This window comes from Falco cherrug, chromosome 9 (assembly GCF_023634085.1).
Source record: "Falco cherrug isolate bFalChe1 chromosome 9, bFalChe1.pri, whole genome shotgun sequence".
Lineage (NCBI taxonomy): Eukaryota > Metazoa > Chordata > Aves > Falconiformes > Falconidae > Falco > Falco cherrug.
Window position 1 is genome coordinate 12,691,704 of NC_073705.1, and position 24,279 is coordinate 12,715,982.

The 24,279-nt window shown below is 46.3% G+C and overlaps 1 protein-coding gene across 6 annotated transcripts in view; it reads left to right on the forward strand.

The window, feature by feature from the left end:
• The window catches only part of EHMT1 (euchromatic histone lysine methyltransferase 1), a 121,476-nt gene that overhangs the window by 18,690 nt on the left and 78,507 nt on the right, over positions 1–24,279 (forward strand). The window contains exon 1 of one of the 6 annotated variants that reach the window (XM_027809447.2): positions 2,040–2,123. The exons of 3 other annotated variants lie outside the window; for them this stretch is intronic. Coding sequence is in view for 1 of the 3 variants with exons in the window: in XM_027809444.2 (XP_027665245.1) it covers positions 2,670–2,714 (45 nt within the window). In the remaining 2 variants the exon portion in view is untranslated. Of the gene's footprint in view, positions 1–2,039; positions 2,124–2,174; positions 2,715–6,159; positions 6,818–24,279 lie in introns of those variants that run through there. 2 more of the 6 variants (XM_027809444.2, XM_055719955.1) reach the window with 2 other exon arrangements.

The following is a 24,279-nucleotide window of genomic DNA, read 5'->3' on the forward strand; positions in this document are numbered from 1 at the left end:
AGCAGTACGCCACCGTACCGTTCTGCAGGAACCTCTCTGTCCTAGCTGCTTTTTCAGCCAGGTTGAAGGCTGGGTGGGTTTTTAAATGATGATATTTTAAAATTTGAGAACAGCTTTGATTTATTGACCTGCTGCCTCTATGAATCGAGCTGTCTGGGCTGGCATCTGGAGATAAGAGGCTGTCGAGTAATTGCTTATTATTGACCGATTGCCAGCTTGGGCTGTTTGCTTGAAGAAGAATCAATAGCAGTCAATCTTCAAAGTCTAAACTCTCAGGGAGTATGACTGGTTTCCAAATTGGGAATGACAGGTCAGGATAACTCCATATCTGATATCCCAACTTCGTGTTTGAGTGTAATCCTGCAATGGAGGAGGAAGCGCAGGACATGATCTTCCTGCATCAAGGCTTTCACGTCTGCCTGCTCTGCAGTCTGGGATTTTTCTTCGCGGGGATTTTCAGGGACAGATTCTGCCCTGGCTCCAGACCTTCCTCTGAGAAGTTGGAGCAGCCTCAGCACTACCTGAGATACGTGGGAGGCCAGGGCAGGATGAGTGCAGGCATCGTTCATTAAGTCCCCAAGGGGTAGAGCTGGGAGGGGTGGACGAGCAGCCTCTGCTATGACACATCCAAACCAACCAGTTTGGATGCTTTATAAATAAAACAATGCGTCTATTTTAATGCATGGTAACAGAGATTTCCTTTCTGTGAGTGATTCTATTTAGGTGACAACAGAACAAAATATCCAGTGTCACCATACGTTTTATCATTCCTTATGGAGACTTGTCGCTATGGTGAGCGTTCATTTTAAAAAGCAGACATAGCCCTTATTTAACACTATCATGACATGTTGCCTTTTTTGTAGATTCACGTGTAGGGCTCACAACATAAAAGGGGCTTCATGGCATCAAAGGCATTCAAGACTTTTTTTCCTTTTTTTTTTTTTTTTTTTTATAAATGTTTAGATCTTTGTAGTGGCTGGGGTGAAGGCTGGCGACTGGATTTGCGAAGCAATCTCACACCTTTGGCTGTAGCCCACTCTGGATTTTCCCCAGCGCTCCAGGGATGCTGCAGGGTCTCTGTCCTAGACTCAAGCAGGGTTTAAAACTTGAAATAAGAGCCTTTTGTGGGGGAGGGGGAGGCTTGAATCTCTATCAGCTACAAAGAGCAATTAAGCAACAGGACATAAAATAGATAAATGGGAAGGGGAACGGCAGTAACCCTGGTAATATGGGAAGATGAAAATGGAGGAATCTGCTTCTAAAGCATAAATATTTGTCCTTAATTTTGGAGCTTTGTTTTCACCAGGAAAACTGGGATTTGAGGTGCACCGTGTGGGGTGAGGGAGGAACACCTCACGAGGAGCAGTTTGATCTACAGTGGTTGAGGAGGGAATGGACAAGATTACTGGAACAGCCTTGTTTAGATACTGGATTTGTTGTCTACTAGCAAATCCTCATTTGCATGGGTCCTTAATCTGTGGAGTTAAATGTGTCTCAGGATCTGTTACCTACTGTGATGCAGAGTTGGGAACTAGGTTTTTAAAGCTGTTCCTTTTTATTTGAACGTTCCCCCTCCCCTCCCCCCCACCCCCCAAATTACCTCCCTGATTATTTATTTTTTTAAAAAAAGCAAAGATGAGCCAACGAGTGACACAAAGGAAAAATCTGCCGGTGAGAAGGAGCTATTTTTGACTTAGGATTCGGTGGGTGAACTGTCCACCAGCTTGTAGAGAAAAGTCAAGATCAGACATTTAAAACGTGTGTCGCAGGGAAGCCACTAGCCCCCCCCCTTCCTGACAGGGCACATGAACGTGAAATCTGTAAACCTCGTTGGAGGTGGAGGGTTGGGCAGGGATCCTCTCTGGAGCCCTGGGAAGGGATCAGCCCTTATTTTTGGGGGGCTGTGTAACTTTGCCTGTAGTCCTGAAATGGCATTTCCTCATGTCTGCAGCAGCCCTCATTTCATGAAATGGATGCAACTGCTGAAAAAAGATCTCGCGTGAGCATGCTCACTGGAAGATTAATCCTTTAGAGGGAGTTGGAGAGTTAAGCTACTGTAATTTCTCTGCAGTTGGCTGCAGTAAACAACTGCTCTAAAGACACGAGGAAAAAAATTGACGGAGGTATATGGGATTAATGTACATATCTTTTTGTGTTTCTACTTTAAGGTTGAGGGTTTGCTAAAGGTTTTTTGTCTAAGAGCTGGGGAAGAGGGATCTGTGTAATGATTTTATGGGTGACCTTCATGTTGTGGTTTCTGTTTTTTCCTCCAGGCCAAAGCAATCCTATTTCCGTGCAAGGCCACGCTGAGGCACGGGCTGGCTTTCTAGAGCTGGGGTAGAGCACCAGGGTGGCTTTGTGTTGAGTTAAATGGTTGTACGAGGGTACGAGGCGAGGCCTGCTGCACGTTGAGCTGTGTTGGCAGAAGGGAGCTGAAAACACCTAGTCCTGTTTGGTTGTGATCAGAACCCAGCGGGGCTCGAGATCTCGTGCTTCTGTTGGGAAAGAAAATGTGTCAAGGGATTAGCTTTGATTGCCTACAGAATAATAGTCTTTTTCTTTTTATTATTTATTTTGCTCCCCCTCCTCCCCATGCCTGAGGAGCTGCAAACCTGTGTCAGATGGGGGAAGAAAAATAATCGTTGAGCTCTTTGGCTTTGCTTTAAAGGATGATCGCTTTTCGCATGTTGAGGAGCGAATGCCTTGCCAGCGAGGTAAGTGTTGCAGGCACACGGGTTGCATCAAGGTGGAACCCAGCTCCTTCCTTCCCAAGCGCTGCTTTCCGGGTGCATCCTGGAGGAAGGAAAACCTCTCCTGGCTCCTAGAGAGTGAGCAGTGTTTTGTCTGCTCGCCTCCAGAAAGTGTGGGTGAAGGAGGATGTGATTTACCACCCTTGATGCTTTCTATCCGCTTCCTCCAAATACTTACAGCACAGGCGATGGAGGGCCGGCCTGGGGGCTCCCAGGACATCCTGCAGGAATACCTGGGTGGCTTGATTTTTCTCGGGCTGCTTCAGCGCAGTGCTTGAGCTGGGAGAAGCAGTGCTCACTAACCACAGCTTGCATCTCTACCTCTTAAAAACATCTAGCTGATCCCTCTAAATGATGAGGAACTGAAGGTGAACTGCCAGCAAAATGTGCCTGGCTTGGGGGGGTGGGGGGGTGTGGTGTGGGTAAGGGCATCGTTTTGAGTGTTCCTAACTGGAATAAATCGCCCCCCTCGAACTCGAGTTGTTAGAGGTTGTCCGCAGCAAGTCACCAGGGCAGTGTGGGATGGGAAGAAGGGTACACCCTTCCTCCTTTCCAGGGAGTGAAGAAAATAATAGGTGCAACTCAGCCTTTGCCACTGAAAACTCATTGCGTGGCTGTGGTAGCAGCCCTGATGTTACCCGGTATTACTTTTATGTCCAGCCGCATGTATTGGAAAGTGGCTTCGTATTTCCTTGGAGTGGTGTGAAGAAGGGAATAATAATTCAATAATTTTGCAAATGTCAGTGGTTCCCACTAGATTCGTCCTGTGGTAGCTGTCAGCTTACATGTGACACACAGGTGGATGCTAATGCTGTCGGATGAGTTCAGAAGGGCAATTCTATTACAGACTTGGCTGAGCTCGAGGTGCTGCGTATTTGAAAAAGAAAAAAATTCTGCCACCCCAATGTTGAGGATTTTCACTTAGTCCCTCCTTTTCCCCTCCTTTCCAGAAGCTCTGGCTAGCACAGATTGTCTGTTCTGTGGACGGTTTTAGGGAACATTGGTGGCTGTGTGCGTAGGGGGAATAATTAGCTACCAAATGCAAATAGATTGTTTCTTGCTGTTTCAAAATCATTGTAATTTCTATTGAGGGTGGGTTAATTATATCTTTGTTTTGATGGGTGTAAGGAAAATGATAGAGATATAGCAATATAAATCTATATAAGGAGGAACGTTGTTTTCAGAATACTGTTTTGGAAATTGTGAGAACAAAGACTTGTCTCTTGGAGGACCGTGGTTCTGTCGGGATTCAGCGGTGTTGCGTGTTTCTCAGTGGTGGATGAGTGTTTTCTGTTTCAGATTTTTCTCTTATGCCAGCGACACATCTGCCACCACGACAAGGAGTTTGTAGTACAGAGGAAAACTATCAAGTTCTGGTGAAAGTGCATTTGGTTGAAGGGCTGGGACATAGCTTTTTGAAAAGCCAAGGTGAAAGCAAGAAAGTGAAAATAGCCCTTAGAATTTATGATCAGAGTGTAACAAAAATACATCTTTAACCAAAAGTGTGTAAGCAGGGGGCTGCTTTACCGGTACAGTACCCAGAGGTCCCTTGGCACCAGGACTGGTTCGTAGGCTGAAATGAGGTGCTTGTCCCTGGTCATCACTGTCTTTCCCTCTTGCAGTGGGCCACTTTAGGGAGCCTGGGTCCATCAGCTCATTCTTTATCGCAGCCTCACCAGGAAAGGGAATTGGGTTCATCTCTGAAACGGTTTGGACTGGCTGGAAACTTTTTCCTTCAGTCTCCAGTACCAGGGTGGGCATCTCTGGCACCAGAAAACAGGGGAAAGGCTCAGCAAAAGGACAAAGGTGATGCTGTTTCCTCAGTGCCATGCCTTTTGGCTCGAAGCCAGGGAGCAAAGCCCTCCTACTCTTCCTGTTTTAGAGTAAAATGGGGAAAACGAGCCGTTTGCAGTGGCTGAGGAGAGCCCCTAGCACGGAGCGCTGTGCTTCAGCCTTACCACACCTTGGGCGGCTGGAGACTTTGTGCCTCCGGGTCGGAGCAGCTTTTGCAGAGCCTCAGCCCACAGCTGCTTCCCTCCTGCGCAGGGCTCTTCGGTGCTGAGAAGACGTTCAGCTCCTCTCCAGCAAGCTCTGGAACTGCTGAGTCTGAAAGGGAAAAAAAATAATAGCTACAACCAAGTTTAATTTGGTCGGTTTAAAATTTGTGGGTCTGTTGGTTCTTGGGCTCTGCCAGAGGAGCTCTGCAGCTCCCTGCCAAGGTGTTCTCATGGAGTGGGCACGCCCGTGCAACCCCCCCAACCCTTTGGTATGGTTAAACGTTGGTTCTTCATTCAACCTGGGCTGAAATGGGGGCAGTGCCTGTTGTGGGGCAGGTGGTGAGCCCCAGCAGCCGAGGGGATGGGGCACATCAGCGCCGGCTGTAGGAGCAGCAGCCTACAGGGAATGGGGCTGTCGGTGGGGAGGCAACAGCCAGTGCTCAGGCTGGTGTCATCTGGGGGGAGCAGAGGTGTCATCCCACCCGAAAACCTTCCCCCGGGTGTTTCACTCCTGTATCCTGCCCGTCAGCACACTGGGGCTGTGCACACTGTGGTGGTGCAGGGAATGCAGCGCAGGGGACTCCTGATGCTCTTACCAAGATGAGTAACTCGAGTTTTTCAGGAGGCTTCATTGCCTGAATTTGCAGGCTCCTGTCTTTAGGTTTCTGTGAGAAAACCTGCCTGTATGGCCAGTTTTGTCTCTTCCTCCATCAGCATAACTTGGTGCAGTGGAGGAACTGAAACCTGAATGTGGGACTTGCTCACATCTTTGGTATTGTAGCAGCCAAGGACTGCATTCAAAACAGAAAGAACAAAATGGAACTGAATCTTACAGGTCTATCTAAAGAAACCTTATGCAAACCTGGCAATCACAGGGAAAGTTACTGCGCTGGGTAATGCATTGCATCAAGGTCCTGGTCTTTAATAATCAAATACTGACCACTTCAAAGCCCAGTGTTTTTGCATCTCACCCTTCTAACTGCTTCAGCCAACCTTTAGTCAATTGGCAATGACTTGAAAACCAGACATTATGATATAAGCCTTGTAATTATTTGCTGTGATGAATCCTCTTTCTGCTGTGAAGCTGTGTGGAAGGGTTTTCTGTAATGCGCAGCATTTCTCCACCTTCATGCCTTACTGAGGCTCGCTTCAGAGGAGAAGTTTTATCTCCTGCTCTCCAGCCTTCCTGGGCATTTTGGAATCCGGCTTACGGCTGCATTTCAGCTTCTTTAACACCCTGAACCAGCTCCTTGCTGCTGCAGCCTCCTTCGTGCCCTTTCGCAGCGCTCTCCCTCTGCCCCGAGCCCTCCGGCTGGGCTGCCAGCTCTTCGCAGGTCCTGGGGAAAGCAGGGAAGGGTCTTGTGGCATCTCCCCGGCGGCTCCCATGGGATCTGCTCCAGGGGCGCTGGTGGAGCTCTGTTTTGGGAGGGGACCGGAGCAAGCCTGAAAGCAGCAGCTGGCAAAGAGGACTCCCTACCCCCCTTCTTCCTGAGGATTAATAAGTGAAGTTATGGACATAGGGGAAGGAGCTGCATTTTTTAACCTGGTTGTGAAATTAGTAGAATAACTACCTTTCCGGTGGTGGATGAGGCTTAATGAATTGATCAGTGTGGAGGAGGACGTAACATTTGGGCTTCTGAGTGTTAGAAAAGCAATGCACTGCAGTATGTTATGCTTGGGAAAATACGGTCTGTGGTGAAAGGGAAGATGGAAGAAAAATCCTGCTTTAAAGACCTGCCTCCACCTGCAGGGAAAGATGGAATTAAACAGACCAGGGAGAGAGCAGAAATGGAGGAGACAGGGCTGTGGGCATAGCAGCCAGAGGAGGAGAGGACCAGGAGGGATGGATGGATGGGGCTGTGCTGGAGGAGGAGGCTGCTTTTGAAGGTGGTGGTGAAGTGACTTGGTAGCTCCTGAAAAAAAAAAAAAAAAAGAAAAGGGAAGGCAATGAACTGCAGGTGATTCTTCAAGCGCCATCTAGTCCGTGACCTACTTGCTGCCACAGTGATTTGCAGTTCGAGAAGCAAACAGAAGACATGGCTGTTCCCCGTGGGAAGGGCAGCGGTGCCGGTATGTGCGGGAGCTTTTTCTAGTGGTGCTTTCTCCAGCTGCTGCAACGTGGCTGTGCCTGGGCACCTGGAGTTTGTAGAGCCACTGCTGGAGAAAGCAAAGGGAGCAGCTTGGAGCCATGCATTTCCCTCTGGTGTCACAGCAGTGGGGGGGGGGCCGGGGCCGGATCCTGGAACCAGGCTCAGATTTATGAGCTGGCATAAACACGTGGGCTCCTTGATGCACGAGCGAGCTCCGTCCCCAGGAGGGGTGCGGGGCACTACGTAACTGGCCTGTCTGGGGACATGGCTTGCCAGGACATGATACGAACAGTAGGAATTATTCATCCCTAACCTTCTTAATAATCCACTGCAAACTAAGAGCCTGCTTCTGCTCCTTCAGGAGGCCCCACTAACTGATCATTCTTAATCTCATCTTATTTTCCAGATCATCAATTTGATTTCTCAGTACTTTTACAGTCAGTGTTCCTGGGAATCTGTGCCTCCATCAATTACCTCTCTTTCTTTTTCAAGGCTGTAGCAACCTTGAACCACAGTTTCCATACTATTTTTATAACTCACACTGCTTATTAGAGGAGTCCTTCAGAAATAACTGTACAGTTCCTACCAAGATATCCCAAAATTTTCTCAGTAAATAGTAACTCCGTCTCTTGCCAATATGAACTTGAAGGCTCTCCTTTTCCTCTTACTCACTTCTCCCACTGGGGTTTGGGATTTAAATGTCTTACCTTTAATTTAATTGCTAAATGGAGGTATACATGCATGTCACGGTGTATCAGATACTCCTTTAACCATATTAATCATGGTGCTGAGCATCACGTGCTACAGGCTGGTGTCAAATAGTGGCGTTGGTAAGACAGTCGCTCTTCTGCTTTGCATTCATCAGCAAGCATTAGCATATAACCTTCCTTTGTTTGCTTTTGAAACTGGTTCTGATAACTTCTGCAGTGGCTGAAATCCAGATAAATTCATTAATCTCAACGGACTCAATGTGGATTTACTGGGGGCAGAGCCCTGGATGGGAAGAGGACCCTAAAAAGCGGTGACCTGATGTTGTCAGTGCCCAGTGCTGTAGCTGTGCTTGCTCCTGTGGCACCTTTCCCACTCGGACTGGGGCTGCTTCAGGCTTACCTCTGTACAAAATGAGATTGGCAAGTGGCCTTTGTGACTTTTTTTTGGGGTGTTCTAAGTTGCTATATTAAAAAATTAAAACAGTGGCTCCAAGAGTGTCTGAAATGACCGTCTTCCTCCTGCTGATGGCATGTAGTGAGTTAGCAGTCCAAGGTTATTTAACTCCAAAACTTCTGCACTTGCCTTGCAGACTCCATCCAAGAATATCTTTTCTTCGGAAAGAAAAATGAAAAAAAGTCCTCTGTTTTTCATAAGTTGTGAATTGTGTTCTTGTCTAAGCTGATTATTTTATTTATTCCAATAATCCTCTCTTCTAGAATAAAGGAAAATTAATTGTCTTCCTATTTCCGTAATGATTTGCCCTTCAGACAGTTGCCAGGCAAAGTGCTTAAAACCTGAAATGAAAAGATGGTGAATGTTTAAGATCACTGAGCTACTGTAGGAACATGTTTGTATTTTAATAGGGTGGTATTCAAGTAGTCCCAAAGAGTGCTATTTGCTCAGTGTTCTGTAGGATTATGAAGTTGGGTTTTTTTTTGCTTCTGCATATGAAAATGGGGTCAAGCCTGCTGTGGTAGATAGTGCAAGTCTTAATGTAGGATTTTGCTAGCAATATGGACTGCCTGCAGTTGAAGCCTTAAAATTATCCGGCATTAATGGGGAGCGTTGTCCTTGGGCTTTGTGGTGTGTGTTTGCTGGAAGGTGGCTTTGCTGCATTTCAGTGCCTGGAGACGGGCAAGGACTGACTGACTTACAGGTGTGATGGGACAAGGTTTTCCCTGCAAGAGCTTTTCAGTGGCACCTGCCTGGCCCTTGGTTATTTTTAACTTTGTCTTTGGCTGAAAAAAAAAAAGTTACCTGATTAATTTGGGAAAATGCTGGAATGCTTCCTTAAAAGGCTCAAAAGTGATGTACGATCCGGTGATGACTCTCAGAGCTAAATTAGAGCTTTTGTGGGTGCGTTGGTTGAGGAAGGGAGTTTCATATTTTATCAGCTAACACATTTATTTTTTGATACCAGACTAGGCGTTGAGGGCTCCTGACTAACCGGGCACGCTGGCGAAGCTGGTGTGGACGCAGCGGCACAGCTCCGGATTTAGACCAGCACCAGGGGCCTGGTGAACCTGCCTGCCCTCTGCTTCGCTTCCCAGTTTTATTGCCATGAACTTTGAGAACTGGGGATGGCCGTGCTTCCAGTGGGGGTTTAGACTGAGGGTGTGCAAAGAGAAAAAAGCACAATGTATTAAAAACAAGAGTCTTGCATGATGAGAAGGGTTTGATGCCCAGTCATCCAGGTCCCCATAAGCATTGCACGTCCAGGTGTGGGCTCCCAGGTGCAGGGAAAAGGTGCTGGCACCAGACCTGGATGTGGCCCTGACTCATTCCTCATCTCACAGCGTGACCGGAGGCACTGCAGACAGTTTCAATGCTGTGTTTCAACACAAGAAACCACATGGCAATAAATTCCTCATACCTGTCGTATGTTCCTTCTCCCCTTACATGAAATTGCTCCAAAGGAGCAGAGTGCAATCCATCGTGGAAGAGAGAAGGGTGGGGGTTAATTCATTTTCATGATCTTTCCGTAGCACTTGGTCCAGCTAATAGTGATTTGTCTTACTTGGCTGCTGCAGTAATCCCGTGAGGGACCCACTGGGAGAAGGCTCGGCACAGAGCCCGTGGCCCCCAGGTATTTCCATGAGCTGAAGAGTATGTGTGATCCCACCTGTTGCGTTTACAGCCAGAGGTTTGTGCTGCCATCTCAAGGAGAAGAAGAATGGAGGTATCTCAATACCACCCAACCCCAGGAGACTGCTGTACCTGGGTGGGATAGCAGCCCATTGCCCAAATGGCCCTTAGCACGAGGGAGCGAGGGGGGCTCTCGCTTGGGTAGAGTGAGCTTAGGGGACATAAAACCAGGTGTGTGAATGTCCACCTCGGGTCTCACCTGGTAGTGCTGGGCATACAACAATCTTTTTTGTTAAACATTGTAAACCTGGCAGGGGAATTAATTAAAGTGAGTCCTGACAGCCTTTGGTTTTGCCAAGGACTGATTTCAGATCGCTCTCCCTGCTTTTCATAGGCGAGATCTCCCTCCTCCCTGTTCAGAAGTCCTGGGGTGGTGTAGGTGTAGGCTGCGACACAAATCCGCCCAGTGGTGTTTGTTCTGTAGCTGGTCTGCATTGCTATTGCTGCTGTCGGTACACTTGGCTTATTGCACGTAGCATGGAAGAAGATATCCCAGACAGAGAACACTCAGGTGGCCACCTCCTGTCTGTGAAAGTTGCTCTTGATTTCATTTTTTTAGGCTCAGTCTCTTAAGTTGCAGATGGAGCTGTATTTCCAGGTAGTACAAACCCATACAGTTCATTGAAGTACGTGAAAATACTCCTAATTTACAGCAGTTACGGTCTTGACCTGTAGGCATAAGCTACGTAGGTATGATGTGGAGGGAAAAGCCTGAATTTTATCAGTCACACAGAGGCTTGCTTGCATAAAAGAGCTCTATGCTGGCTGGCATGGTTGTCAGAAGGGCTTTTGAAACAGCAAAGGTTGTGAAATAGTGGCAGGGAACAAGAGGACAGGAGCTGGGCAGAGCAGCGTGCTACCCTTCCTGTAGCACAGCAAAGACTGGGAGCGTGGGTGGTGATGGCTGTATTTTGTAAGGCACCTTCCTCATGCTCCAGGCGTTCCGTGTGCTAGGCAGTGACCTATGAGCCTTTTTCAAATGAGAGGAGTTTTATAGACATAGTCTTTTCTCCTGATCTTTTGACGGCTCTGCAGGAGTAACTGTTTGTTAGCTGGGGGCTGTTACTAGTCCCGTGAGACAATACTGCTTTTGAAAATTAATAATATTTTTTTTTTAGTCACCACCACTATTCTGTTCATCTTGTCCTTTTGCCTCCTGTTCCCCAGGGGAGTTTTTGCCCTTCCTGGATCTCATCCTGATTCCTGCTTGCGAAAACAAATCCCAGGTTGCTGATGAAATCAGTTGTCTGATGAGCTGCATCATCTATGATTGTGCAGGGAGGGAAGGAACTGGTGCCCTGCCAGAATAGCAGTGCATTAATACTGTGCTCTGGCTAAGGGCATCCAATCTTCCTTTCTGTGTATCCTCTGTGTAGCTGAAGTAAGAGGAGTTTATCATACTTGGGTCCTCGAGAGTATTACCTCTTGGCTGTGTGGTTAGGACTAACTATTGCACAGCATCAACAGCCTTTCCTTCCTCTCCCCTCCCGGCACCTCAGTTCTGTGTTACACATGCACAAGAGATGGGCTGAAGGGGCAAACAGATCTCCATCGTGAGCGATGAGCCTGTCAATGAACGTTTTCATGCCAGCAGTATCACTGTATGTTCTGGTCTTTCACCCTCTGGAGCTCACAGACAAGGAAATGATGAGAAGCAGGTGATGGGAGATGTTACCTGCTGGGGCTGCCTGCTCAGCTGCTCCTGCTGAGCAGCTCCCCCGGGGAAACACCTCTGTGTCCTGCATTTTGGAGGGCACAACTCGTTTCGACTGTCCTTGCTGCGGAGCAGCCTGGGCTGACTCGTTTTTCTATTGGGCACCTTGGTGATGAGCTGGCGTGCCCAAGGTGGTCGCCCCAAAGGCATCGCTGGGTCCTGTGTGACCTTCAGGTTGCAGAGGGATTCACGATGAACATGCATCTAGTAGGCTGCATCTGTGTAAAAAAAACAAAAAAAAAAAAAAAAAAAAAGTGGCTTGTTCCTCTTTTTTTTTCCTAAGATCAGTAGAATTGTTGGCTTGGAATGTTTTGGTCTGCTTTTTGGTGGTTGTGGTTTGCTTTGTCTCCATGCACCTACAATGTCACGGCGCCACGCACAAGTGTTCGTAAAATCGGAGCCATCTGGGTGGCCTGGGGCTGAGGCTGGGGAGGAGGGGGAGGCATGGCTTCCAGGAGTCTGGTTAAAAATCAAACTGCTGGATTTGGAGTGACAGCTCAGCAGTAGCTGCTTGTCTCTGTTTACTTTTCCTTGGGATTTGGAAGCTCGCACAGGCCCTGTGCGCTGCGGCGTGGACGGACACGTGGGTTTGCGTGGGGTTCGTTCTGCCCGTGGAATCGGGCTGGGGCACATCTGCGGGGTTGCGCCTCGGCACGGTGGGCTTCTCACTCTTCCCACAGAGCTCTTGTCTGAAGAGACACCAACAGACGTTTGCTATTGATTCTTTGTCTGGAGAGAGAAGTAGAGTGTTTTATATATATATTTATATATATTTTTATCTCTCTCTCTCTGTAAAATTAAGCGAGTATATGTGTGTGTGTGTGTCTATATTTTAATACATGAGATTAACCCAACAAACTTCCCTCTTTCTGAGTCACCGCTGCGTTTTGAAGCAGGTGGAAGACTTGCCATGGCTGAGAAGATGGTTGTTAGACCTTTTTGAGGTTTCCAAGGCTCAGAAAAAAAAAATGAGGAATGGATGATTTAGATCTGTAACAACAAGAACAAAAAAACCCCAAACAAAAAAATCTTTATCACGTTTCAGATCTTACACACACACACACACACACCCCACTTCCAAATGTGCTTTTTAAAGAGTTACAAATGCTTGTTGGCATAGAAACTACAGAATCTGAGTGAAGCATGCAAATGTAAAAGGAGCCATTCTGCCTGAGCAACATGGACTGAGTCTCTGCAAAGCTGGCTGAAATCTTTTACGAGGCAAAGAAAATTGTCCAGATGTTGCTCGAATTATAATGGCACTAAATATTTAGGTTTCTCAATTTGCACTGAAATCCAAAAAAGCTTGCAATGTAGTGAATCAGATCCATTACCAGTGGGCTTTCTTTTCTTATGAAAGAATTTGTAGTCCAAAAATATTACTAAAATCTGTTTGGCTCTGAGTAGTGCCAAATCCTCATTAAAACATGTGGATATTTCTGTGGTTTAATCTGTTAGAAATGCATTGGGGATCCAGTTATGTTAAATTAAGCAACAATATTGGCCTGGATGTTGTTTGAAATATTAAATGTGGCAGTCGGAACACCAAGCAAAATGTTTGCACATTTTAATCACTTGATGAGTAATTTTTTAAAAATTTTATTCTGAGGAATGATCGAGAGTGGTTAAAAACCCTCCCTGCTCTGCTCCGTTTGCCTCCTTCCCCCCGCCAGGCTCCTGGAGCATCCCGGTTCCTTGCCTCCCCTTGCAGCGGTGGGCTCTGGGAGGATGCTGCTGCCTCTGAGGATGCTCCTGGCCACCTCCCGTGGTGCGGAGCCCATGGATGTGCCGGTGTAGGCCTCCGAAATCCTTGATGGGAATCTAAAAAGCCAGCACAGCCCAGCAGAGGTATGCACCACGCCAGGCTTTCCTTGAAAGGTTTTTACTGCCGATTCTTCGCTCCGTTGGGGTTTCCTAAAGATTGCCTTGGACAAAATGCCTCTAAACTTAGATGGCTGAGCGGCACGTAGCAGCAGGTTGTCTCCTGGATAGTTTATCCCAGGTGCTGGAGGGTCTGGCAGCATGATGCTGTGCTCTGCAACGGGCTGTGCTGAGGATGTTGCTGTTGGGGGGCTCCCCTGCACCTCTCCCCCCGGCAGGTGAGGCCATGGGTTGCAAAGGCACTTCGTCTTGCCCAGTATTTAATTTCATTTTCTCTTTTTTGCGTTTGTTTTGGTTTTGGTTTTTTTTTCCCCCCAGTTAATTGCCTCATGGGGAGGCAGGCCCCCTTTTTTCTGCTTTAAGTGCAGCTGTGCCAAGGAAGGGCTGCGCTGGTGCGAGTGGTGCGGAGGATGGCCAAAGGAGCCATGAAGCACTGCTCGGGCTGTAGTGCCCAGGCACACACTGGTAATGTATAGCACGTAAAAAACACCACTGCTGGGTAGGCTTGTAATGGGCTACGGGTCCGTGTGTCTTTGGTTTTAAATTTGACACATTGCAAAAATAGTTTTGTATTGCTGCCTTGCTCCTTGTTTGAGGTAAAATGAGAATAATCGGGTCTATTAGTAGGTTTTTTTCTACAGCCTTTTGTTTTGGGGCTTTTTTTGTTGCATGGCAGCTTGTGTTGTATTAAAATGAGCACCTAGCTGGAAAGTGGTACAAAGCAGGATCGGATTGCCAGTACCTGTGTGTGACTTGATAGCATTCACACCTCTTTGTTGTCGGACACAAAAAGGGCAGTGTGGAAGCCTAGTAGGCTCAAAATTCAACCATGCTTTACTCTTTCTGTTTTTCTTTTCCTCTTTAGTATAAAGTGCATACTTTTCTGTGGGATGGTTAGGTGTTTGTTTTTTTTTTAAAAACCCCACCAAACGAAACCGTCTGAAGGTTCAGTGCAATTTCCTTTATTATTTTAATTTCAAGAATAACTATATGATGATAAATGGGGATTCTTAGTGATTCATGATGGCAGAAAGCAAGTGAAATATAAAGTATAATGGAATGGAGGTCATCGCTGTAAATGTCCTCTGCAAAAGTAAACAGGCTTGCGGGGAGGGGAGGCAGAGGTCTAGAGTCAGAAGAGAAATCAGCATCAACCCTTCTTTTGGCTAGTTTTTGTGGCTGTGAAATGCACCACGTGGAGGGTCCAAGCCCCAACAAGATCCTTGGCAGGAGGCTGATGGCTCAGTCATCACTTGTTTGTTCGATTGCTCATCCCGTTGTCCCTCTCTTGGCTTTGTCTGCTTCACTGTAGGGACCTCATAGCACAAATTAACTTCAAGCAGGTGCTTGATTTATTTAAGCAGGGTTTTTTAATGCTTAAAATGTGTCACTCGGTTAGACCAAAGTGTCTTGAAGCTTGCAGAGTCAAGGCTGTGGGATGCGGGAGAGGCTCGGAGGGATGCTTTCCCCCTGCTCTGTGTGTTAGCTGTGCAGGGCTGGTCAAGACCCCCTTCCCCGGGGTGACAGTGCCAGCAGCCTTGCCCAGACCACCTTCACCTACAGGGTCCACAGCACCTTTTCAGGGTAACCATGAGCTCTGGGGGGTTTGATTAAGCAGTAAAGGCTGGATTACCTGCAGTTGTGAGTGTTGTATGAGAAGGGATGTCTGGTGTTGCCTGAGCTAAGAACTGTGGGTGTACAGAGAGGCTTCAGCTCCACCGCTTGTTCGCTCACCAATTTGATTTGCAAAGGGATGTTTCTCTTCATTGTTGGACTGGGTTCATATTTTTGCTGCACTAATACTTGCTTAACAGTTCGCTTTACAAGTGGGATAGGAGCAGCTGTTTAAAACAAATTTTCAGGTGGGATCCAGTATGCATCCGACAGAGCAGCATCATTAGTTGGGCAGGACAAGGTAGGTCAAGCTTGTAGAAAAATCTTGAATAAATGACAGAGAAGCAAGAAAACTCTTCCTTGTACTTCCACGTATGTGGATGTGTGTGCATATGTATTCAGTTATATACATTATCACTTTTCATCGGTCAGGCATTAACGGGGAAGAGTATTTAGATTTATCCCTTGGTTACATTAGGATACGAGAGACTACTCCTGTGTAGCACTACCTTCCTGTCTGTTGAGTCAGTGGAGTGTGTGTCTGTCTTTGGAGTGGATTTGGTGGGTTTTGAGACTGGAGCAGGGATGTTGGCGGGGTTTTTTGCCTTTTGTTTCCATCTGGGTTCTCTCATTTTCAGAGTCTGCAGAATAAAGCAGTTAAGCCTTGTTGCAGCCTGCACCTCGAGGTGAGCAGCAGCAGGATCTTTGTTTTAAAACCTGCCCCAAGAGGATAGTAGGAAAGGATTAGAAAGGCAGAAGTGGGATGGAAAGAGTAAATTAGAAAGAGAGGAGAAAGAAAATAGAGGAATTAAAAATAGAGGAAGAGAGTTCAAAACAGGAGAGAAAAAATGGAGTGGATGATGAAGATTTGAGGTGTGAGGGGTTGGGTATCTGTGTGTGTGAACAACCGCAAACAGAAAAATCTCTCATCCCAAAGCAAGGTTAAAGGACAGGAGCCTCTCTGTGTAGGCGAGAAGGTGGGAAATGGGTGAGGATGGCCAACAAAATGAGGGATTGGGAAGCAAGTACCAATTGTTGTCTCTGCAGCAGGCTGCGGAGTATTTGCTTTAATTGTCCTTTATGCCAGTGACTAAAAAGTGACACAAAAAAAGGGTCCAGAGCCCTGGATATGGATGGGGTGATGAATGGGAAGGACTGACCCATCTGTTCTCCACAGGGAGCATCTCAGAGGGTTGGCAGTTCCCATCATTTAGGAGAGGCTGTGGGGAAGGCAGTGCTCTACCAGGCTGAGAAACCTTCTGATTTTGAAGGTCTCCCACAAAACCTGTGAATGGTTGAAGGGAGAGGACATCGAGCACAACTGTACCTGGCTAATGAATGAAGAAATTGTGTAAGTCACATTTCCCACATCTGCTTCATGGTTGTGTCACAGTCTTGCACTGTCCACAATGCCAAAAGCGCCGTGTTTGCATCAGGACTGGGGACTGTTTCAGCGCTGCAGCTCAGTGACGATAAAGGATTTTTTGACCTCTACATCTCAATTTAATTTAATTTGCAATTTTATCCTATGTACCTAGCAAAGGCAAGGTAATATAATTTTAACTTCCTGTAACCTGGCTTCAGGTAGCCCTTTTAACACAGACATGCATTGGCTCTTGCAGTGAAGATAGATCCTCCATTTAATTGTCAATTAAATGGCAAGAAAGAAATGAATTGTGTCGCTGTTAGACACTGGAAGTCTGAAAGGCGTGAGCTTGGTGGAGTTTCCTTCTTACCAAGAAGTCTGGCTTTCACTTCTAGAAGTGTGTTTTATGTACCTGTCAAAATACTTGGTGAATTTTTATGATGACTTAACAGGCTGAGCTGACCTTCATTCTGTAAGGAGCTTGTTGTAATGCAGCTGTGCAAATCAACACAGCTGGATCCATTGGGTTGTAGCTCTTTAAAACAAAATGATGGCAGCAACCTTCCTTCTTCCCAAGCAGATTGGCAGACTTCTGGAGGTGAAGTTAACTGATGGGTGGAAGGCAGCATTACAGGGATTAGAAATGAGGTATACAAACCTGATAAAAATAAATGGAGAAGAATCTCTCAGTTACTGGACTCTGTTACTTTATATATACATCTTGGTGTCCTTCCTTCATCACTCAGATCCGAAGAGAAGCTCCCATTTACGAGCATCCCTCCCTGCAGAGTTAATCTTGCTGTATAAACACGTGAGACTGGGACTTATTTAGACTGGTGTGTATGAACTACACTGCTGCAGGAAAATTCGTATGCACTTGTGTTACTTAGGAACTTTCTTTTTGTTTTGTTTGTTTGCTTGTGCATTGCAGTGGATGCAACCTCTTCTTGAGGTTTTATAGTTTAAGTCAAACTTTGATTTATGACATCTATTCAGTCTCCTTGGGAATGGGGCATATCTAGATTAGCAGAGGAATATGCAGGGGTTTATAGGAACTTCTGCAATGCTTTTTTTCCATATGGAGAGGAAGAAGAGTGTTAAATGCAGTTTGAAATGACAGGCGTTTTGGGTTGCTTTACAGCTGACCCTTTACTCTGTTCCTTCTAAAGCAGGGCTTAGGAAAAAATATATTGGTGCTCCTGGCGTCTCACAGCATATTGACTTGTAAATACCCTCCCTTGCAGGTTTTCACACCAACATCTGAAGCGTGTCAGGAAAGGGGAATATAAAAAATATTACTGTGATGATGGCAGTACCCAAGGGATGTTCCCATTATAACCATCTGGGCTGTTGTCATTATTGTCATTATCTGTGTGGGTCTTTCCCTCCCTCTTTCTTAAAGGGGGGGAAAAAAGCTGCTGAGCGATCTTCCTGCTAGGATAAGAATATTGTCTACCTGCAGTCAAGGCTTAGAAGTGTTTGTGTTTCTATTGAGTGTGGATACGTTACACCTGAGGTGGCAGGGAGAAGACAGGACAGCAGTCTCCAGGGCAGATGGCACATGGATGGTGCTCGGGGCTGGCTGGGCTGTCCCTCCCTCGCAGGCTGGGGACCTTGCTAGAAGTCTGCGCTCTTTGGGTTGGAATTGTATGGTGGGCAGCAGAATGGTCAGGGTACGTATATACCCATGCAATAGATTGCAAAGGATTTTCCTTCCTCTGAGGGTTTTTGCTTTGAACCCATATATCGCTAAGCCTCAACGAGGGCACGTTTCTTTGGAAGCAGTCCCACGCGTTTCAGCGGGGACTTGTTTTGGTGGCTTGGGTGTTGGGAGCAAGCCCCATACTGCGGCTCCCAGGTGCGGTGCCGGAGCACAGCCGCAGCCCCCGCCTCGACGTCAGTCTGTCGCGAGAACTGAATGCACGGAGCAGGCAATGAAAAAAAGCTGAGCGATGCTTGCCAGGTGATGCAGCAGCTCTTCGCTTGAGTCTCACCCGGCTCATCCCGCAGGCTGTGTGAGGTGTCAGGGACCTGCCACCGTAACGCTGTGCAACACCCTTCCTCCGTGACGGGGTCTGGCTGTAGGTTGTCAGCTGCTGACTAGCAGGGAGTCCTGGAAATCTTTGTTGAGGGCCATATCCTGCCCAGCTGGCTGGTTTTTCTTGGCTTGAGTGTGAAAACAAAGCTGAAATTCAGTTCCCCAAGTGAAGCAAGAGCCTTTAATCAAAGGTGCACGGGAACGAGCTGTCTTGGTGTGATGCTCTGGTTGTGGGTTTTGAAGTCAGTGACAGGGAAGATCCAGCTGCTAATAAGTTTCATGTGAAACTCCAGAGCTTTCAGCTACCGAGCAAATGTCTTACAAAACTGCTCGAGGAAAGGAAGCAAACTTCTGCAGTCCCTGACTTTGTTTAATTGAAGCCTGAGAGTGATCAAGCGGCTGCTGAAGGCTGGATTTGGCTTCCTGTTACAGAAGAAAAATACTCAGGATTTTCTCCCACCCCCCACCCCCCCCCCCCTATTGCCTGTGCACTTTTATTTTATTTTATTTTATTTTATTTTATTTTATTTTATTTTATTTTATTTTATTTTATTTTATGTAGTATTACCAAACCAGAACCAACCACTTCTGCTTGCCTTTTCTCTGGGGTAAGGCTGCATGAGAGTGGAAGAGACACTTCCAGAGGTCCATGATGCTTTTGAAGCACACTTGAATTCAGATCAGCACGGGGACGAGAGTCTGGGCTCTGTACAGAGCACTAGAAGGGTGAAGCCCTTTCCTGTTGCTTGTGTGATAAAAATAGTGCAAGTAGTCTTTTTTTCAGTGTGCAAAACTTCTCTTCAGTAGACTCCAGCCTTCCCTTGCTTGGCCTCCAAAACAGATTTTGGATGCTGTGGCCAAGAGCAAGCAAAGGAGGAGAGGGGCTGCTGTGCTCAACCGCAGACGTTCATCCGTCCCCTGTTCTCAATTCACCTCTCTGAGAGCTGGTTACATTATTGCAGCATTTTGTGTTGGTTTTGGGTTTTTTTCTCCTTGTGTTTTGCTGTGTTTTGAGTCCTTCCGTTTAAAATGTGAGGGGGTGGGGTGGGGGGAAGATGGGAGAATTTAAGGGAAGTAATTTTTTGAAATACTAGTTTAATTTTTTATGTGAAACCAGAGCTTAATTTTCAAGTGTACTGACCATTTGGATCTTCCTATAGTGTCTCTGTATCACTAGGAGATGCAGGGTCCCGGCAGGTCTCAAAGACTCTGCCTGAGCTGGCCACCCAAAATCGGCGTGTGACTCTTGATTTGTAATTTGTTGGGTTTTTTGTTGTTTGTTTTTTTTTTTTTTTTTTTTGTGTGTGTGTGTGTTTTGTTTTTTTCCCCCCAGTGCTTTCATGTGAGAAAGCACCAGAATGAGAGAATGAGCTTATCAGTCTTCAGACCTGAGCTTTAGGTACCATCCTCATGCTTGTCCTCTGTATTACAGCAAGTCTTTAGCATTGTAGCTCTGGGAAGCTAAGCAAATAGGATAGTTTAATGATTTGGGCATTAAAATAAATCCCATGACTGTCATCCCAAATTTAATCTGTGTTCAGAAGTCACCAGATGTACATGGGGCTCACGGCATCCATCGGCTCTTTGTTCCTCTGATACCTGCAAGCAGCACGCTGAAGGGGCTGCCGGGATGGAGGGGGAAAAGAAAGGGAAGGGAAGCAGTAGTGAAATTTGTTAGTAAGTGGTGTAATCTCATTCTATTTCCACATTTGCTTTTGTTTCAATACAATATTTCCACCTAAGTGTTTGCCAGGTGTTTAATGCATCTGCATTAAAAAACTGTAACCAGGCTTATTGCCCCAGGGGCTTTGAGCTGCAGCCCAGTTATCTGAATTTATTGCTCCTGTTGGTTGATTCAGATGTGACTGAGTTCTTGCGTGAGCCTGGGCTGTGTCCTGGTGTCACAGATCCACCCAGCTTTCAAATCTGGCAATGGGCATAAAAAGCTCCTTAGTGATTGCAAGGTCACTGTTTTGGGTAAATATTTCCCCTCCCCTCCAAAAACATGTTAGTTATAGGGAATATTATAGAGAGGGAGGAAAAAATACTGATCTGTTACGTACATTGACGTGTTTTGCATTTTGTGGTTGTTTTTAAGTAATGGAGGATAAGATTGTTTTTTTCAGGGGAGCTTAAAGTGCTCAGATGTCACTGAGATTCAAAGCCAGGTCATCCCAGACGAGCTGTCCCAGCACGTTCTTTGCTGCTCCAACTTGGCCAGCCGAGGTGACTCAGTAAATCAGCAGTAAAGTGTGACTTCATGGCCAGGTCTCCTGTATCATGTTCCTCTGCTCCATATGTTTGTGAAGGACCGCTCCAGAAATTTTTGGCAGTTAGCTCTCCAAGCCTTGATTGTCCCATCTGCAGAATGGAGGCATCAGTGTTGCCGGCTATTCCCATCTCTTATTATAAATTGCTTCTAAAATGTCCAAAGTAGTAGTATTGTTGCAATGCATTTAAGCAAATCAGTATCTGTCGGGTTCTTTTTTACATGGTGATGTTTAGATGCGGTTTTGAGTACATGCTTTGGTTTTTGATCAGGAAGAACTGGATTGTTTTCCTTGCTCTTCCCCCAGGATTCATGGTGGCTGGAACAGTCTTCAAAACCCCTTACTTGATTGCAGCAGGAATGGAAACCTGTGTTAGTCATCTTGAATGCTCTTCAGCCACATTGGAAGAGTCAGTGGGCTGAAGAGAGATTGTTTTTTCAAGCCTTAGGGTGAGACCCTTGGGCAGTTCTGCTGGACATCTGCAGAGTTTCGGGGTGTTTTGGTGCTCTTTGTTTACAGTTTGCCCTCCAGGTGACTGCAGCGGTCCCGCCGTGAGCATGTTCAAGAGGGCAGCAATTCTGCTCTGCCAGTGTTGTGGCATTTGCAGACTCCGAACCTCTTTGGAGTAGCTGGTGCATTGGAGTCCAAGGCCTGATTTTCCGAAGTGTGAAGCATTCAGGGGTCACATCAGACAGGAACAAGAGACGTGTCAGGCTCTGCTCCCTTGGATACAAAGGGAATCTCCTCAAGCAGAGATTGCAACCCAGCCTCGGCCCAGGCATGTTGGGAAATGAACTCTGTGCTAAGTCAGCCTCCTGCACGGCATGTTTAAGGGACCATAATTTTATTTGCTGTTCTCCTGTGTGTCCATTTTATGCCGTATCTGAACAGATTCTTTGAAAGGTGCTGAGCTGCTGTAGTTCCTGACAAAGGCTCTGGAGGCTGGAGGAACTGCCTGCCTTTGCAAATGAGGCTGTGGAGACTCAGACGCTTTTTGCCCTCCCTCCTCTTTCTTGGCCGCACAGGGCGGTTGTGTGTCGTCGCCGTAGGATTTACTGGCTTCAGCGGGAGGACCTTTGATGTGAGCAGGCTCTAGGAGAAGAGTTACAGCTGCGTGCAAAGGCTGGCTTCCCACTTCAGCCCTAATGCATGCCCTCGGTGGGAAAAAGTTGGGCTTAAAACTGGCACAGCATGTCTAGAAGATGTTACCGCTTTCTTTTTTATTAAGCTTGTGTTGACTCTTCAGTCTGTGTTGAAAGCAGGTGTGTTTTCAGCTGTACTAGTGTATCTTTTGGAGCGATGTGGTAGGAGCAATACAGGGTTTCCCTCTTAAGTTGTTCCTCCACTGGAACCAGCGCTGCTAGCCTAGGTTAAGAAAATGACTCTGGTTTTGCTTTTTTTTTCTTCTTTTTTTTTCCTCTTACCTGTCCCTAAGGAAACAATATAAATGCCATGCCTCGAGTGTGTATCTATTGAGGGAAAAAGGGATTTTTAAATAGCGATGAACTGTGGTTTTCCCTTAGTGCAGCCAGCCAATTGTTCATTAGTGAAATATATTAATAATTCTCTTATGAACCTTGTTGGTAAGTGAATCTGCTTTAATTCCTTTGTATCAACAAGAGCTGCAGGTATGTATGTCTTCGTTACATAAAAAAAAAAAAAAGGAAGAAAGCAATGCTTGCAAATTGGTCTTTGTTTCCAAGGAAACAAATTTGACATGCTTGAGCTGTGCTAGATGCAAACACTGCTAGATTCAGCAGACATGTCTCGGGATTATATGGTCTGAATATTATTTTTAAACTACCTCCAATTTAAAAGGCAAGGAAGAGGACGAGAATAGAATTTGTCGGCAGGGTTTACCAATCTGTGCTTAATGAAAGCACTGTGCGGTGTCTTAGAGTTGCCTGATGTGTAGAGAGAATCACGTCCTGCGCTGAGCATGGAGGTCCCTGATGAATGTGCCTGGAGAAGGGGCAGGCGGGGGCCATCGGCCACCGGTGAAACCCTTCTGCAGAAACAGACTCTTTGACACGGGCTCTCTGTGCCAAATTATGATGATTTATCCTGGGTCACTTTACCAAAGCTTTTGTGCTCTAAAATTATGTTAGTAAAATGCAACTTGGCGTGAAAGGCTGCCTGGCGTGCAGCAGTCAAATGCGAATACTGTCCCAAATAATTCGCTAAAAAGCTGTTGCCTGATGTTGAGGATTGGGCTGAGTTTATCGGGGAAGAGACGGGAGAGCAATATTAGGGGTTGTTTGCGGAGCGTATCTGACACGAACGTGCTGCGGGCTGATGAATATCTCAACTTTTGGGTTATTGCATTGTACAGAAAGTCTTTTAGTGTTTTTGTGATTACTTCGGAAGTTTGGTTCAGGAAAAAGCTGGGGTTTGGCATTCATCTGTCACCCTGATTATTTTTCTGAAATGCTGTGTGGATAAAATCACTTTGATTTATTATTATTATTATTATTTTTTAGTCTTCCTTTGAAGAATGAAAACTCCAGCACTGAAGCAGACACTGTACATACATGGCAGAAATATTAGCCATCCATGCATGGGAAACAAGCACCGCTTGGCAGAGTGCACACACAATTAACGGATTTGAACATCCAGAGTTGTTTTTGGCTTGGGCCCAACATCAGGAATAGGGTATACATTAAAACTTTGTTGGGATTAAAGAACTGATTTTTTGCCCTGGCCTGCAAAGCTTTCCTTCTGCAACAACTCTCTTTGCTTTCTGGAGCAGCTCTGTGAGCTGGTAGGGATCTGTAGGGGATGTGCAAAGGATATACAGGGAAATACAAGTTTTTAAGGAGCAGTCAAGTTCCATGTGCAGATCGCTTGCAGTATGCAGGGCTGTCGTCCTCCGGCACTGAAAATACCTGGTGGACTTCAGCGTTGTGTGTCTTTGCATATATTGTTGTTTGGAAAACGGGAAAGGGTAAACACCCTCCCCCCCCCCCAATAATCCTCTATTAATTCTTTGAAATGGTCCTGCTGCATTGAGGAGACAAGGTGACGATGGAGTAATTTCGGGGCTGACTAGTGGAAAAACAAACCTCTTAAAATTGAGGTCGTTAGGAAAACACAGCATGAGGTGTGTTGTACTGTAGTCTCTCCCTGCCCCCCCCCCGCCCTCCCATCCTGCTTTTTAACTTTCTTGCAAATGGAGTTAAAATAACCTTGGAGGTGATAGAGGGTAGACTGGAGTAGGTTTAGCTTTAAGATGGATGGGAAGCACTATTTGCATTGTGAGCTCAGAGACTCAGTTGAAGACCATTGGGGGGGGGGAAGGGGGGGAATAATATTAATGGCATTTCATGAAAATATTGTAATTTGTGGAAGGCCCAGAATGAAAAACCTGCTGGTTTGAGCATCACTAGGAAATGCTCCCTTTTGCACAAGGCTTGCCTGAGACAGGATTTTCCTTGCTTTTGTTCTAAAACAAGACGCTTGCTGCCTAAAAACGCCTGTGATCCCTGCAGCGAGAGCTTCACCTCCTTGATAGAGGATGGAAACAGGAAGGTTGGCCTGATTGGGATGAATCCTGCACCTTTTTTTTTCTTTTTTTTTTTTTCCCTCTTCCTAATGACACTTCCTTATGCTTACATTTCATTAAAGCTCTGAAATGGCTGAAGATCAGCCGGTACTGAGCATGCTCCGGGGTGGAGGCTGCACCCATAGAGTGAGATGGATTTGT